The sequence below is a fragment of the Ovis aries genome, chromosome 7, assembly GCF_016772045.2.
Source record: "Ovis aries strain OAR_USU_Benz2616 breed Rambouillet chromosome 7, ARS-UI_Ramb_v3.0, whole genome shotgun sequence".
In the NCBI taxonomy this organism is placed as follows: domain Eukaryota; kingdom Metazoa; phylum Chordata; class Mammalia; order Artiodactyla; family Bovidae; genus Ovis; species Ovis aries.
In genome coordinates, this window is record NC_056060.1 from 87,192,087 (window position 1) to 87,208,424 (window position 16,338).

Genomic DNA, 16,338 nt, shown 5'->3' on the forward strand with positions numbered 1-16,338 from the left:
CGGACATAGGATTTAAAAACAAAGCTGTAAATGCCTTGTAGTTAATGGCCCTGCTCTGGATTTATTTCGCTGCGCTGTCTGTGCCTAATACAGTGTTGGAATCATATCAGAGACTAGGTCAAACAAAAGCAGGAGAGAAGGCTTGTGACTGGGACCCAGCAAGGCCTTCTGGGTGGAGTGGGTGGTGTTTTGGTCAGCTTCAGCTGCTGCAACAAAATACCATCAACTGGGAGGCTTAAGCCACAGACACTTATTTCTCCCAGCTCTGGAGGCTGGGAAGTCCAGGCTCGAGGTGCTGGTTGATTCTGTTCCCAGGGAGAGTCTCTTCCTGGCTGTAGACAGATGGCTGCCTGCTCTCTGTGACCTTACCTGGCAGGGAAGTGGGGAGCTTTGGTCTCTCTCTTCTTATAAGGATACTAACCTGTCATGGGGACCTCAACTTCATGGTCTCTTCTAGGCCCAATTACTCTCCAAAGACCTCCGAACACCGTCTCCCTGAGGTTAGGGCTTGACATATGAATTTGGGGGGCTATATAAGCATTACATTTCCTTAACAGTGGAGGAAGGTCTCTTGGTACCGATAGGCCCATGGTTCTTGAGTTCTTGCTCCTTGTCCTTCTGCTCTGACCAGGGCCAGAGATGGATTCTCAGAGGACTTGGACTGTAATCTATACCAAGAATCACAGATGAGAGACTCTGTCAGTGGTTCTCCCCAGGCCCGACTTTGAATACCAACAGGAGGGTTTATAGGAGAGCAGGAAAGTTGCCTCCTGCCCCACCCTACCCCGATGCTGGAACATTTACCATGGCCCCGGCATTACCCTTGCTTTCTCACTACAGAGCCATTGTTTGTGAACTTGTGAGACTATCTCAGATCCAGAGCTCCGGTGGTGGGGTAGCCTCAGAACTGAGTGTGTGCCCACAGAGGGGCTTTGCTGTGCCCTGCAGATACCTCTGGGCTCTGGTTCAGTGCCAGTCATGTTTCCTTCACATCATTAAACTGACAACTGAAATGCCAGATAAGTCTTCTAAAGCTCCCTCTTTCATCACATCCTGACTCAAGAATCCACAGTGGGCCCAGATTGCTAGAAATCCAAGCTTGTCATCCAAGTGGACAATCCCTTATTTCTTACTCTTGTCATGTCCACCCTTGGTTTCGTATTCCGATATAATTTTTTTTATCATGAAATATTTTAGATGTACAAAAAGCATAAAAGATGTTATAAATGCTCAGGTGCCAACCACTCAGCCGAAGAAACAGATAGAATGCAGTTACAGCCGCGGCCCCCTCCCATGGCCCTTTATCGACAGGACCACGCAGCACAAATCTAGGAGCAGCAAAGGCTTAAGATGTGATGTTCAGTGTGTTCAGTGATGTGCTTAAGAGGAAGGGTTTGGGGCTGAGTAAACCCAGGGTGAATTCTGGCTCTGGGCTTCCTTGCTGGGCACATTTAGGAAAAATCTTATAACCTCTGAGAGCCTCAACTTTCTTCATCTGTAATATGGGGCTGATAAGAGTGTATACCTCCCAGAGTTGCTGTGAAGGCTAAATGGAGGAATAAGGGGAGTAATAGCACTTACCCAGTGCTGGGCAAGTGGGGAACACCCAGCAAAGGATGGAAGCGGTTTCTGCTGGCGGTTGTTGGGCTTTTATGATCTAGGATTTGGATTACAGAGATGGGCCCCAGGGGGGCCATCCTTATTCCAGGGGAGGCCTGGGGACTTGTCAATGCCCAGACCAGGCAGAAGGACAGGGACTAGACTGCCCTTGGTGGGCGACATGGACTGGCTGATGGGGTGCTTGTGGGTTTCAGGTGCTTGTCCTGGCTGTGAAGCAGCTGTTTCCAGAGTTCGAGTTCATGTGGTTGGTGGATGAAGCCAAGAAGAACCTGCCTTTGGAGTTGGATTTCCTCAATGAGGGAAGGAACGCTGAGAAAGTGGCCCAAATGCTGAAGCACTTTGACTTCTTAAAGGTAAGAAGGCAGGGCCATGAGGGCCTGGTGATTGGGCAGAAGAGTACAGAGGAAGACCGGTCCCAGCCCTGAGCATCTCCCGTTGCAGGACCCACAGGGGGTGTCTCCTTGGGTCTTCTCTCTGAGGATGACTGATTTGTCCCTGGTGATGCATGTTCAAGAAGGCTAAGTTACAAATTACCAAAGGGGACTGTTGTCCTGTCAAGCAAACTGATGTCTACGGAATGGTCTACAATTGCAAGACCCTGAGCCCTCCTGAGGGCCTGTAAGCCACGGTCTCAGCCTCCATGAATCATGGGTTGATGACGCTGATGGTGATGGTGATGGCGATGATAGCTAACGTTACTATGCTCCGACGTATTTCCTAAAACTTTATTACATCAGCTCACTGAATACACAGGTCTGTAACATGTGTCCTAGAAATCTCCACCGTTTGCAGAATGGCACAGCAGAAACCACAGGGTTTATGGGCAAAAAGGGGGTTAGGCTGACAACACTCAAAAATGTCACCAGTGATCCAGAAAATAAAAGCAGATGGGAACCTAATGAAGTGCTAGCGTACTTTGGCACACGTTAAATGGCTAAGAAATATAGAAGACCACAGCACGCACGGCACTTTACTGGACATGGGCTTGCGGAAATGGGCATCAGAAGATTTGCTGCTTGGGAGTTACTGTGAAGAGGTGGTAGCGGGGGTCATCTGAAATTGAGCAGAAGTTGTGGGGGGCTGTGACCCATCACACACATGGCGATGTTTGAGCTGCGCCTGCTTCAGGTGTTCCTGTTTGGATCAGCCAGATACAAGTTTTCTGCACTTCCGAGTATTTCTCATGGATGGTGTTGCACCATCAACAAATGTGAAATCTGTGTTGTGATCAAATTGTTCCCTCACGTATCTATTACATTGGAACAGATTCGTGTTTTCAAGTCTTTACGGGAACTGCTGACATGACAGGCGACACTTACCGTGGGAGACAACATCCAATGACACATAGTCCCAGCTCAGTGAGAGATCCTGCTCTAAGGATTCAGAAGAAGGGGCTTCCGGGGGAGCAGGGCAGGGAAGGCTCTGCTGAGGAGTTGGCCTTGGAGCTGGTCTTAGAGGACTGTCCTGATGTTCCCCATGGGGCCCATGGAGGTTGGAACGAGACAGATGCAAGCCCATGGCACTTGCTCTTCCAACACATTTTGTGGCTGGGCTTGGACCCATTTACCAGGGGTACCCCTTTCGTCACAGCAATGCAGGGGTCAGGCGCCTCTGGTATCTATGTGGAGAGCTTGGCTTTCAACTCTTGGAAGAGATCCATTCTCTGCTTTTCCGCTGGAGAGGCCTGGAGATTGTGGGAAGATGGGGCGCAGGGCTCCAGGTCCTAGTTCCGGAGCAGACAGTCAAGTGGGGCTCTTCCTGGGCAGGGTGTCTCAGCATGTGGGCTGGAAGGTCTCTTGCTTGGGACTGAAGTGTCCACATGGCTTGTGAAGACATCCTGAGAAGCCGGAAGCAGTGGTTTGTACTTAGACTCTCCAGTTTGATGAACAGAGGTGGGGAGGGTGTGTCTAGCTGCCTGAGAATCCTAAATCTTGGTCCATGGGATGAAGACCCACAACTCTGGTGATCGGTGTGGCGTCTTGAGACACTGATTTGGTGGATGGTGTAGCCACTGGCAGAGTTCAGCTCTTTGAGTGAGTTGGGTCTGGCAAGACTCTCCCAGCCTGCTTGACTGGCTGGTCCTCACACAGCCCTACAAGGGAAATGCCACTGTGTGTGCAGACCTTCTTGTGTGTATAAATCCAGATGATCTGGTAACATTGCCCCGCCTTGAGGTTCAAACCACCAATTCAATGAAAACTTGGCTTTCTCACACAAGTGATAATATTAACTGATAAGCGTTGTATCGTCGGGTCTAAATGACTCTTCCGCTTACCTATTCCTTTTGTTTCATTCCATTATTCCACATTTATCGAGCACTTCCTGAGCCTGTGGTTGGGCTAGGATCTGGGGGTATGTAGATTAAGCCAGAGATGGTTGGCTCCTGCCTGAGAAGACTTCCCATTTGGTGGGGGACACGCACACAGTGGGTTGTGTAGTTCAGGTTGTGAGCACTATGGCAGAGACTGATCTCTGTTTCTGTGGATGCCTGAGAGGAAGTATCTAATTCTGCCCAGATAAGGAGCTCAGTGGGGGCTTCCAAGAAGTGTTGATTGTGCAAGGGGATAGGCAGAAGTTACTGAATGTTTCTTCTGTGGCTCTGAATACTAGGCAGACACAGGAACACGAGATCCTTCCAAAAACTATCATCCCATTTTACAGGTGGCAGTCTTAGAGGAGAAGAGCTGGGGTACAAACAGCATTTTCTGACTTCAACTCTGGTGCTCATCTAAGGACATTCTGTTGCCTCTTACCCAGCAGGGGTTGTCCTCGGCGCCAGTACTGTGAGCCAGACAAACAGAACCATCTCCTCCACTGTTCCCTTGGAAACAGCAAAATTGTCCCCTGGCTGGGGCCAACTAGCATCTGTCAGACCAAGACATGTAATAATAATAATAACACAAATTTTTGAAACGAGGTTGCCAAATGGGTGAATAATTAATGTAACGATTTGACCTGCTGCTTCTCAAGCCCGCACCCCATTCCTAAGAGAATGTTAGAATTAAGGCTCCCGAGTAATTAATTTTGCCTAAACACATAACAAGTGGGAAGCGAATTTTGCGCCGTGCACCCAGTTCAGCTCTTCAAACAGGAGATAGATTGCTTTTGCACACTGGCACCCCATCACAACATCTGTGCGTAATTAAGCCTCAGTGCAGTTTACCTCTCGGTGTGTGCGGCCTCTTCCAGTGGGTTTAATAACCTCAGCCCTGTGCTATAAATCGCCGCACCTCAGACGAGTACCGACTGCAAATGCACGTCAGGGAGACCGGGCCAAGGTGAAGGGGCAGCCAGGCCGAACGGTCAAGACCAGGGCGTTTGTGGATCTGGCATCAGAGTGTGTGGGGAGGCTACAGGACAGCCAGTGAGGTCTGCGACTGACCTTGTGGACAGCTGGGCCAAGATAGAGGCAGATGCCTTAAAACCACAGGGTTTGGGACTGCAAGGGGTGGGAGCGAGTCTGTATATGTGGAGGAGGGGCTTGGTGGGGGGTTGTCTCTGGAGCAGGGGCCCCTCTAGGGTTCTCTAGTGCTGGGTCAGGAAGATCTCCTGGAGGAGGAGATGGCAGTCCGCTCCAGTATTCTTCCCTGGGAAATGCCATGGACAGAAGAGCCTGGTGGGTATTGCTAAGGGCATGGGGTTGCAAAGAGTTGACCACCACTGAGCAACTGAGTGTACAAGGGGCCTGGGACTCTTTCGAAACTGGGGGCAAACCCTACTGGGATGAGCATGCTTCTGGTGAAATAACTTTCTAAGGATCTCAATGATTAAGAGGAACTGATGTCTAATTATTAGTACTGTATCAGTTAATTTTTTTTTACATACCTAGGCTGTGTTAGACATTTTTTAAAGTGCATTATGTCTGTTTACTCATTGGTTCCCTCTTTTTCGGCCATGGGATGCAGCACGTGGGATCCTAGCTCCCCAACCAGGGATCGAACCCCTGAGCCCTGCATTGGAAGTGTGGCGTCTTAAGCACTGGACTACCAGGGAAGTCCCTGTATATTTCCTCCTTGATACTTACACAGCCCCGCAAGGGAAATGCCATTATTAACTTCATGTCAGCTGTGGGGAAGAGGAGGCCCGGAGAGATGAAGCCACTCGTCCAAAGTCACACAGCTTCCTGGGAAGGGGCAGAGGTAGCCTGGCCCTAAGCTCGCCTGTTAAACTGCTGTGCTCTGCTCCCTCTGGAATAATTGATGGGCAGATCTGAGTTTGTGGCTCAGCTGGTAAAGAATCCACTGGCAAGGCGGGAGACCTGGGTTCGATCCCTGGGTTGGGAAGATTCCCCTGGAGAAGGGAAAGGCTACCCACTCTAGTATTCTGGCCTGGAGAATTCCATGGACTATATAGTCCATGGGGGTTGCGAAGAGTTAGACTCGACTTTCACAAAACAGTCTCAACAATATGAGTTATGCTGAACTGTCTGTAGCATCAACTCTCAGCCCTGGTTCTATATCAGAACCACCTGTGAAATTCTCTGTGGCTGTCATATGCTGTGTTGAGCACCAGGACCTCATCCATGCCTGTAGGAAGCAGGGAACGTTGCTTTCATTGTAATTGTCATCAGCCTTTTACAGGCAAGGGGACCGGTGCTCAGACAGATTACGCAACTTACCCAAGTCACACAGCTTGGCAGAGGCAGAGCTGGGGCTCCAGCCTGGCCATCTGACTGCAGGCCTGGGCCCTGCTCCACTGGCCTCAGGTTCGGGGAGCTCCGTGGCCCCAGATAATGGGTGCTGGCCCGGACATGCCAGGACTTGCTTCCCAGGTGTGCTTGCCAGGCACCGGAACAAAGAGGAAGCGCAGGTCAGGGCCTGTTAATGAGGCTGAGGTCAAGGTCTTGGGCTGGAACTTTCCCTACTCTCTGTTCTCCTTCTTGGGGTCAGGATTGGCTCTGGTATGGGGGGCAGACAGGGCCTACGGGAGTGGGCCCTCCTGCCGTGAGGAGGTAGACCCCCCCCCCAGACCTGGAGGTCCTGAGGGCTGGGCGTGACCCTGCCTCTGGGGTCAGCAGGCACCTTGATCGCGAGCCTCCCTTGATTTTTGTTTGGGCAGGGGACAGGGTGGTTCTTATTGCCTCTTTCAAAATTTTTCTCCTTCATTTTCCCTTATTTGATGGAAAAAGCTGAGAAAGGAATGGTGCTGAAACATGAGTGTTAGGGTGAAGTGAATTTCACCTGGTGCCCCTTAAGCCTCCTGCTCACGTGCTGATTTAGGGGCAAGTCGCTTGATCTTGTATCCCTTCAGGCCAAGTGTCTCCTAAATGAGCAGGAAGCACTTCTGCATTTTGCAGTCATTTCTGTGTTACATCCATCGAGGGGCAACCACAGCTCTCCCTCAGCTCCCATGACAAACCCCTCTGCCTTGCTTTTTTTCTGGTCGGGGGGTGGGTGCTGTCTCTGCTGTTTCAGAGCTAAGCAGTGCCTCCGCAGACGCACATTCTGTTGTGAGGCTGGGTTGGTTGCGTTTGGAGGGAGACCTGGGGGAAAGGTAGGGGATGGGGTCCCAGCACGCTCAGAACTCTGGCCAGCAAGCCCAGGAAGTCTCCAGCCTTGGGGTCTCCTCTTTGCACCTCTGGCTCTTGCATGGCTGTTTTCCATGTTGCTCCAGGCAGGCACAGAGGGGTGTCTGACAGCGAGTCTCTAGAGCCCCAGGCACCCCGCTGTCAAGCTTCGGTCCTAGGCATACCAGGGGAAAGACTTAACCCCCAAGTACATCCCTTTTACTTGGAAGCCTCAAACAGCATCTTCCCTGGTGGCTCAGCTGGTAAAGAATCCGCCCGCAATGTGGGAGACCTGGGTTTGATCCCTGGGTCAGGAAGATCCCTTGGAGAAGGGAATGGCTATCCACTCCAGTATTCTTACCTGGAGAATTCCATAGACAGAGGAGCCTAGCAGCCTACAGTCCATGGGATTGCAAAGAATTGGACACGACTGAGCTGCTTTCACTTTCTTTCAAACAGCAGCAGCAAACTTGCACTCGTATTTTTAAAGAGACTTTTAAAAAATGCCAAGCGAGACCGAATTTTGAGTTCACAGTGACATAGGGTCCCAGATTTCTCCATTTTTAAATGGCAAAAACCGCAGGAAAGGAGAAAACAAAATGATGGCTTGGTTTCAATAGGAACCTTTGTTCCAGAGGGTTCTCCGGTATGTATGGCCCCCTCTGTCCCCAGAACTCCTTATTGAGATGAAGCAGGAAGAGTCTCCTTCCCTTTTTTTTTTTTTAAAAAATTTATTTTGGCCATGCCCAGGGCATGCAGAATCTCAGTTCCCTGGCCAAGGATAAAACCTGTGCCTCCTGCGTTGGGAGCCCAGACTTTTAAACACTGGACCACCAGGGAACTCCCACAGTCTCCTTTTCAATGAGAAAAACGGAGGCATGGAGGATTTAAGTGGCTAGATTCAAACACAGCAGTTGTTAGTAGAGCAGGGAATAAAAAAAGTTTCTTGGCTCAAGCCTGCTGTCTTACTGCTATGTGAACTTTGAGAGCTGGGATGAGGGAAGACCTTATTCCCCCTAAGCCCTTGAATTAGCTGCCCTTGCTTCTTTATTTGTAACTGGAATAAGCCCATTAAGTTGTTGGGGAATTGTGGCTTGCTAAAAGCCTGGTCCTTCCTCCATCCTGACATTGGTGGGACTCATAGGTGTCATTCACTCACATGGCAACTTGGCAGTCCTTGGTGTAGCCCAATGTCTTGGCTGCTTCTAGGGAAATCTAGTATCTTTTTGATTATTGGGTGTCCTTAGAATCAGAGGGGATTAGAGAGTATATCAGTTAGGAATGCATTTGTTTGTACATAACTGACAGCTCTATCTAGAGTGTCTTAAACAAAAAGAATGTATTTTCCTCACATAACAGGAAGACTTGCCTGTTGATATTGTCTCAGTGGTCTGACAGTGTCAAAACTGGCATCTCTGTGATTTTCTTAGAATTTTCCTCATGGTTATAAAACAGCTGCTGCAGCTCCAGGTATCACTTCACTCTCAAGGTAGGAAGAGAAGGGTAAGAAGAGTTGCAGTATTTATAAACATCCCTTTTTATTAAGAAAGTAAAAGCCTTCCCACATCCTCTAGCAGACCTCCACTTGTGACTCACAAGCCAGAACTGTGTCACATGGCCATAACTACTGCAAGGCAGGCAGGGAAAGTATTTCATTTTTCCTGGGGAAGAGGAGGATTTGGAATAGGTGTTGGGTTAGGCTTCAGCACACTGTCTGACACAGAAAGCTTACAGGGAATGGTCATGAGAAAACTCAGGACTTCCTAACTGAAAAATTTATCACCTGGTTAAAATTTATTCATTCACATATATAATAATTACACCCATTGTACAGGTGTTGAAACTGAGGCAGAGTGTTGATATTCACATGAGGAGCCTGAAATAAGCCTGCGAGAGAGAAACAGCTTTTAACCCCAACTGTGGCTCAGATCTGAGAGGTTCCATGTATTTCCCCCTAAGCCCCACTTTTAGCGTGTGCTCTTCTTGTGTCTGGAAGGTGCTGAGCAAGGTGGGGGACTTATTCTCTGGTCCCCAAGCAGGAGGGTCCCTGGAACAGCCTGCCCTTCTTTCTCGGCCTGCCTCCTGCCTTCCCTGCCTATCTCTGCTGGGGTCCCTCTGGGCCTTCCCTCCTGTTCCTGGAAGGTGTGTGAGCTGATGTCTGGGGCACGTGCCTATCTGTAGCCCTTGCCCAGAGCCCCCAGCCTCCCAGCCCCTCCTGACCTGCTCTTTCCCACTCCAGGTCCCCCGCATCTACTGGGAGCTGTCCACCAAGCGGGTGCTTCTGATGGAGTTTGTGGACGGCGGGCAGGTCAACGACAGACACTACATGGAGCGGAACAAGATTGACGTCAACGAGGTGAGTCGAGCTCGCTCTGCTGCAGGCGGGGGCTGCCCGGCAAGGGCAGATGTGTCCAGGGGAGGTCGGGCCTGTCTTTTCTGAAGAGTTATTAAGTCTCTGGAGCATGAAGCAGTCTTCCAGGTGCTCTAGGGCAGCCCTCCGCCCATCTCCTGAGCCGGGCTTGGCAGCGGGCAGTGGGGTGTGGGCACGCGCTGGGCCCCTCCCGCAGGCCCTGCCCAAATAGGGGATTATCACCATCTGTCTTGTGTCGTCCGAGCCCCACAGCTCGCAGAAACCCAAGAACAGTGGTGCAGACCCTCAGGACTTAATCTCCCGTCCTGCGAGGCCTGGGCACACCTCCTGCCTCTCCCTGCCCTTCCTGGGTCTCCAGGTATCAGGCAGAAAGGACACAGCCAGAGCCAGCGAGTAGCCTAGAGCTGAACACAGAGGGGCTTCTGTCTCCCGCCTGCCACCCCCTGGCCTTCAGGGAGTGCTGGCTGGTGGGCCAGGGGGCCTGAACCCCATTTCCTTCTTCTTGGTTGCCAGGGGGTCCCACAGGTAGGGGTGGAGGGGGGTACCTTTTCACCAGAGTTCATCATTGTTTAGCCCCTACTGTATGCGAAGGGTGTGGGTTCAGAGGGGAACCAGACACAGTTCCTTTTGTTAAGGAGTTCCCAACTCAGCGTTGGAGTCGGTCATACAACTTAGCACCATCCTTCAGGCAGCGAGGGGTATGAGCCCGTCCCCAGGGAGCCACATGGAAAAAGTGCTCATCTCTGTCCCAGGTCGGCTTCTCCAGCCGTCTGAGTGGGGATTTGCCAGACGTGTGCCTGTGTGTGCATGTGTGTGTGTGTGCGCACGCGCGCACATCTCGGGGTGGCGGAGTTGTGGGAGCAGAGGGGTATTGCAAGGAAGAGGAGAGGAGTGGCGAGGTTCTGCAGGGCTGCAGGCAGATGGTGCAGACCTCAGCCATGACCCCAAGGTCCTGGGGAGTCCCTGAAAGGTGAGGGGTGCAGTGACATGCCCCACGTGGCTGGTGACGGGAAGGAACGCAAGGGACAACAAGAGCTAGTGGAAGTGAATGCTCTTCCCTACTTTCTCCAGGGCAACACACAAAGATGAGCCTAGGGTCCCTGTGGGGGGACGGCCCAGGACGAAGCCACTCCTTGGCTCCGCAGAAGAGCCAGGGGACGTGGCCGGAGAGTGTGCAGCTTGGGCGCCTGGGCCTCGGTGCCGGTGTGGCCTCCATCAGCAGGGACGATGAGAGCTCCGTTTGTGAGACGGTCGTGATGACCACAGGTTTGTGCACCACCGCGCTTAGAACAGTGTGTGTGTGAGCACTCACTGTGTGTGAGCACACTGGTGTATGCTGAGCACTCCAGCATGGTAGCGAGATTATTGTCCTCACTCTTTGGGCTTGTCCTTTTCTCCCTGATCAGGTATCTCCTCTTACTGTTCCTGTTTGCTAAATGCCTAACACCCTGTGCCAGGCCCTTTCCTCCATAAACATCTCAGAAGGGAGGCCTGCATGCCTCTGTCTTGCAGATGAGGCATCAGAGATTCAGAGAAGGAGGGTGCGTTGCCTGAGGTCACACAGCTCGTAGAGGTAGGGTTGAAACCCACGTCTCTCTGACTCCAGGACTCCTCTTGGTTCATAAAAAGTGAAAGTAAAACCGCTCAGTTGTGTCTGACTCTTTGCGATCCCTTGGACTGTAGCCCACCAGGCTCCTCTGTCCATGGGATTCTCCAGGCAGGAATTCTGGAGTGGGTTGCCATTTCCTTCTCCAGGGGATCTTCCTGACCCAGGGATCAAACCCAGGTCTCAAGTATTGCAGGCAGATGCTTTACCCTCTGAGCCACCAGGGAAGTTCATAAAAGGAGAGGCTGCCAAGAACATGGCTGGGAAAGGTGAGCCACAGCTGGCCTTGGCCCCCGACTTGGGAAACAGGGCTCCCGGAACGCTTTGGGGGGGCCTCTTGGGCTGGTGAGGAGGCTGGAGGGGCCTCCCTACTCTCTGCCCTGCTTCACCCGGGGGCAGCTTGGCCATTGAGAGTTGCCTGTTGGGCTTTCCTGGAGAACAGTCTCATTCCAGTTCAGACCTCTGCTTTAGAGATAGGCGGAAGCCCAGAGACAGACAAAGGGCTCTCCTGGGGTCACTCGGCAGGAGCACAGCTCGGGGCTTCTGACGCCTGCTGCCCTCACCGTTGGCTGGGAGGTGTCTGGGCAGCACTCCCTGCAGAGGAGGGTGCAGTGAGACCTGCTCGCCTTTCTCTCACACCGTTGGTTGGGATGGGGGTACATCCCTGCCTCTAGCCAGGGGTTGTTTGTCCTTTGTCCACCAGGACCCTTGAGTACAGAGTCTTTGGAACCAGGGGGGCGGGGAGGGGAGGTCACCTCTTATTTATCCTGAACAGTCTTAAGGGGGAGCAGGGTCTCTCTGCCCGCTGAGTAGGGCAGACCCCAAGGGCTTCAGGTTACTGGAATTCACTTCCTGCCAGCAGCAGTGGGCTTCTCATGTCAGCTGCACCCCTGAATCCATTCATCTCTTGGGGTCCAGTGAGCCCAAAGCTGTGATGGTGTTTAATCAGAGGCAGCTTTGATTTTCAAAGTCCACGCAGAGATGTGCTCTGATGTAATTGCTTGCTCCTGGCTGAGTGAGGCTACCTGGGAGAAGGCTGGAGGTGGCTGGTGGGAGCTGGGGCTGCGTGATGTCCTCTGGGGGCCTGGGCTCGACAGCTCCCGCTTCCAACCCTCTTGAATCAGCTTTGCAGATAAGGCCGGCATTCTGTGCAGAGCAGACTCTGGTGGACATCCTATGAATTAGCAGACAAATTAAGCCAGCCTCATGCCCTGGGTTGACCTCTATGAGGCAGGGCTGGAGTAGAGTGTTGGTTTTTATTTTCTGTGAACGTGCAAAGTCCAGCAGGCTGATATCAGAGTGGTCTGGGGAAAACAATAGCAATAATTATTAGCAGCTCAGTTCAGTTCAGTCGCTCAGTCGTGTCCGACTCTTTGCAACCCCATGGACTGCAGCATGCCAGGCCTGTCCATCACCAACTCCCAGAGTTTACCCAAACTCATATCCATTGAGTCAGTGATCCCATCCAACCATCTCATCCTCTGCAGTCCCCTTCTCCTCCTTCCCTGAATCCCAGCAACAGAGTCTTTTCAAATGAGTCAGCTCTTCACATCAGGTGGCTAAAGTATTGGAGTTTCAGCTTAAACAGCAGTCCTTCCAATGAATACCCAGGACTGATCTCCTTTAGGATGGACTGGTTGGATCTTGTTGCAGTCCAAGGGACTCTCAAGAGTCTTTTCCAACACCAGAGTTCAAAAGCATCAATTCTTCAGCGCTCAGCTTTCTTTATAGTCTAACTCTCATATCCATACATGACTACTGGGAAAACCATAGCCTTAACTAGATGGACCTTTGTTGACAAAGTAATGTCTCTGCTTTTTATTAGCAGCTACTATGAACCAAACATGTGACAACATATAATCTACTTCTTACAGATGCCCTGTCAAGGATATCTCATTAATCCCATTTCTAGATGAGAAGCTGAAGCTCAGAGAGGTTAAACAGATTGCCCAGCATCACAGAACTAGCAGGGACAGTCAGGAGCGGAAGCCAGGTCGGCATGAGTTCTGAGTCCTTTCTCCTCCACCTTCTCCATCCCCCTCCCAGGCATCTCTGCCCGGGGCTGCAGGGGAACCGGAACCTGAGTCTAGCGGGCTGATAGCCACGCCAGTAACTCCTCGGAGAAGGAACTGGAATACTGACGGGACCTTTGCCAGCTCCCAGGGCGCCATCGAAATGCAGCCCTCCTCTCTCTAGCTCACGTTAAGTTCATAGAAGCATTGTTCCATTTTCTAGAGGACTAGGTTCACCTTCCTAGTGCATGGCTAAAGCTCCGAATTGGTAGCTAGTTGATGGCTGTTGCTGTTTTCATTATTATCATCATCCCTGGGGCTTGCCCTTTCTGTCCGTTACCTCCTTTGACCACTGATGTTTACCCACTGCCTGACTCTGGGTGTTGTGCTCATTCTGTGTCACAGTCTTAGGAGGGAGGGAGGTCTTGTCTCCATTCTAGGAATGAAGAATCAAGAGACTCAGGGAAGGAAGTAACTTACATGAGGTCTCAGATCTTCGTGGAACACCTCGTGTGTTGTCATTTGGACGTCCCATGTACTCACCAGCTGGGCAAAGACACAAGCTGTTTCTAGCCCCCGGCAGGCCCCTCATGCCCCTTCAGAGTCCACACCCTTCTTACTCCCCCAGAGCCACCACTGTGCTGACTTCTGTCACCAGGGAGCACCTTCTCCCTCCCTGAACTGTGTGTTAATGGCACCATACTGCATAGTTTAGACCTGGCATTTTTGTCATCAAGCTGCTGCGGGTCGTTTCTGAAGGCTCTGTTCTCTTCCGTTGGTCTGTAGGTCTGTCTCTCTGATAATACCATACTGTCTTAATTCCTTCTCCCCTTAAGCCCCTGCCCCTGGCTTCTGGGATTTACGTGACCTGGGAGGCTCTTTGGTAGTGTTCTGAGATGATGTCATTCAATCCTTGCACAGGAACCTTAGACTGGGCCGTGGGTGGTGGGCCATGTGCTCTGCTGACCATCGGTGATATTAGGAGAGGACGAGGAACAGGCCTTGCTGTGCAGAAATTAACCTATTATTAGGTTAATTTCCTAATTCCCAACCAACGTCAAAGCCACAGGCCTCATGGAAGACTAGTGGGGTGTGTATGTGTATTTGTGTGTGTACGTGAGTGTGTATTTGTGAGTAGCATGAAAGACTCCATGTGACTGGAACTTTCTAACAAACTTCTGAGGTTCTGAAGCCTCCCTAGGACTATGGGCTGGAGTGGGCCTGTCCCTGGCGTGACTGTCCCTGCTGAGGACTGCCTGGCTGAGTGTCGCTTGGGGAGGGAGGTGCAGGGCACAGGGGGGAGTGACCAGAGGCAGATCTTGCCGCAATCCTGGGGGAAGGGTAGTTAGTGGCATCCTGGCTGCTACAAGCTGTTGGCTCAGCAGGAAGTGGCTCTGGAGGGAATTGCTCTTGAGGGGAGATGGGCAGGGCTGCATACCCCTCCAGTACTTGTTAGTCATCCCCACTCCACTTGAAGAGGGCCTCCTCACCCTGCAGCACCCCAGCCCAATTGGGCCTCCTATGTGAGGACCTGAAGACCAGTCTAAGTGGCCAGTTCCTGATAGACTCAGCTAAGAAAACACCATGTTAGCAGGCCAGAGACCTGGGTTCAGGCTCCATCTCTGCCGGTGGCCCGGTGTGTGACCTTGGACAAATTGCTTCCTTCTCTGGGCCTCAGTATGCTTACTGGAGGTGTTGGGTTAGTTGGACTCTTAAGGGTCTGTTCTGCTCGGATACTTTACAGAAGAGCCACTCTTAGCTTGCCAGGAGATAAGACCTGAATGCAGTTTCCTGGGCCCCATCCCAAACCGACTTATCAGAATCTGGGGTGGGAGGGCTTGTGAGAATCAGCATTTTAACAAACTCTCCAGGTGGTTCAGACACTCACTGGATTTCAGGAGCCACCTTCCACGGGGCCAGGGGGCCCCTGGCTGCCCCAGGTGGGCCCTCAGGCGTCACCTCCGCTGTTTTGAGCATCCAGACATGTGGCTGCCCTGTCTAGGTGTGCTCTCTGCCCAGCATGGGGCTTGCGGTGCTCGCAGCCTGTAGGGGCCCTCGTTCGTCTCTGCTCTGAGCCCAGAAGCGACATATTACTGAGGGCCTGACCCAGTAATCATATTTGCCAGTCACTTTAAGAGCTGGTGACAGTGACTGTCATTGATTTCATTAAGAATAAAGGTCGTGTAGGAGCGCGCTTGCCCGGGCTGGATGCAGCCTCCTCAAGCCACAGGATGACTATTGATTGCGGGACCTTTATCGAAGGTTAATTGGATTTCAGTGAGTGTGTGTTTAAGACCCTACCTGGGCCGAGGCCCTATTGAATTTGTGTGAAATTAGCCGAGAGAAAGGTGAAAAAGTCAGGAGCTGGGGTTGGGTGAGACGGGGACTGGAGGCCTGGTGGCCGACTTACACAGTCCGGTAAGGATGAGCTGGATGCAGAGATGAGGGGCTTGCAAGAGACACCAGCCTGTCCACTCCAGAGGCCCAGGAGCCTGCTGGGGAAAGAGGGCCAGGTGCTCTGCAGTGGTCATTATGTGGAATTGGGCCGGGTCCTCTGTCCTCAGGGTGGCCCTCTGGTCTGTGGTGTGTGTGGCAAAGTCTGTCTTTTTACCACTCAGAGAGCAAATCTTGTCTTCCATCAGGATCGGGAGGGGATCTGGAGGTTTAGCTCTTACTTTGCACCCCCAGCCTGTGTCTCAGAGGTGCCAGGGCCCTGCTGGGCTGGCCTCTCTGGTCTGAGACACCTGTCAGCAAGCTCCCCACTGTCGCCTGCTGAGCCGTTTCTCAGTGGCTGTCCGCTCCCCCCTGCAAACATAGCCTTGCTAATCGCTTTGCCTGCCATTGTTGGCCCTTCTACTCTCTACTGGGGTGGGGTGGGGGGGTCTCAGCCTTTTTTGTCTTCTTTCAAGTTGTTTTAGCTGGGCTGGTGAGGAAGGGCACTCAGGGCCTGGGTTCCATCTGCACGTGTTTCCAACTGCCCTTGCCATGTTCCTTCTTTCCGGTAGTCTTTCCATCCCGTCTCACTGGAGAAGCAGTGAAGAGATCTCAAATGTGTTTTCCAGCAGATGTTTCTTGAGTACCTACTGTGCGCAGGCCTGGCATGTCAGTGCCATAGGAGAGCTGTGGACAGAGTGTGGGAGAGTGGGCTGCAGGTGTCACTGAGGCTGGGCGTGTGGCGGGCGGGGCAGAGGGTTCGAAGTTGGGCCCCCTGGGGGTGTGCATG

The 16,338-nt window shown here is 52.0% G+C and overlaps 1 protein-coding gene across 2 annotated transcripts in view; it reads left to right on the forward strand.

Moving 5' to 3' along the window:
* ADCK1 (aarF domain containing kinase 1) overlaps positions 1 to 16,338 on the forward strand; it is a 137,445-nt gene that overhangs the window by 103,980 nt on the left and 17,127 nt on the right. For both annotated transcript variants that reach the window (XM_004010823.5, XM_027972086.2), the window contains 2 exons: positions 1,815 to 1,973; positions 9,366 to 9,482. In XM_004010823.5, coding sequence (XP_004010872.1) covers positions 1,815 to 1,973; positions 9,366 to 9,482 — 276 coding nt within the window. The remainder of the gene's footprint in view (positions 1 to 1,814; positions 1,974 to 9,365; positions 9,483 to 16,338) is intronic.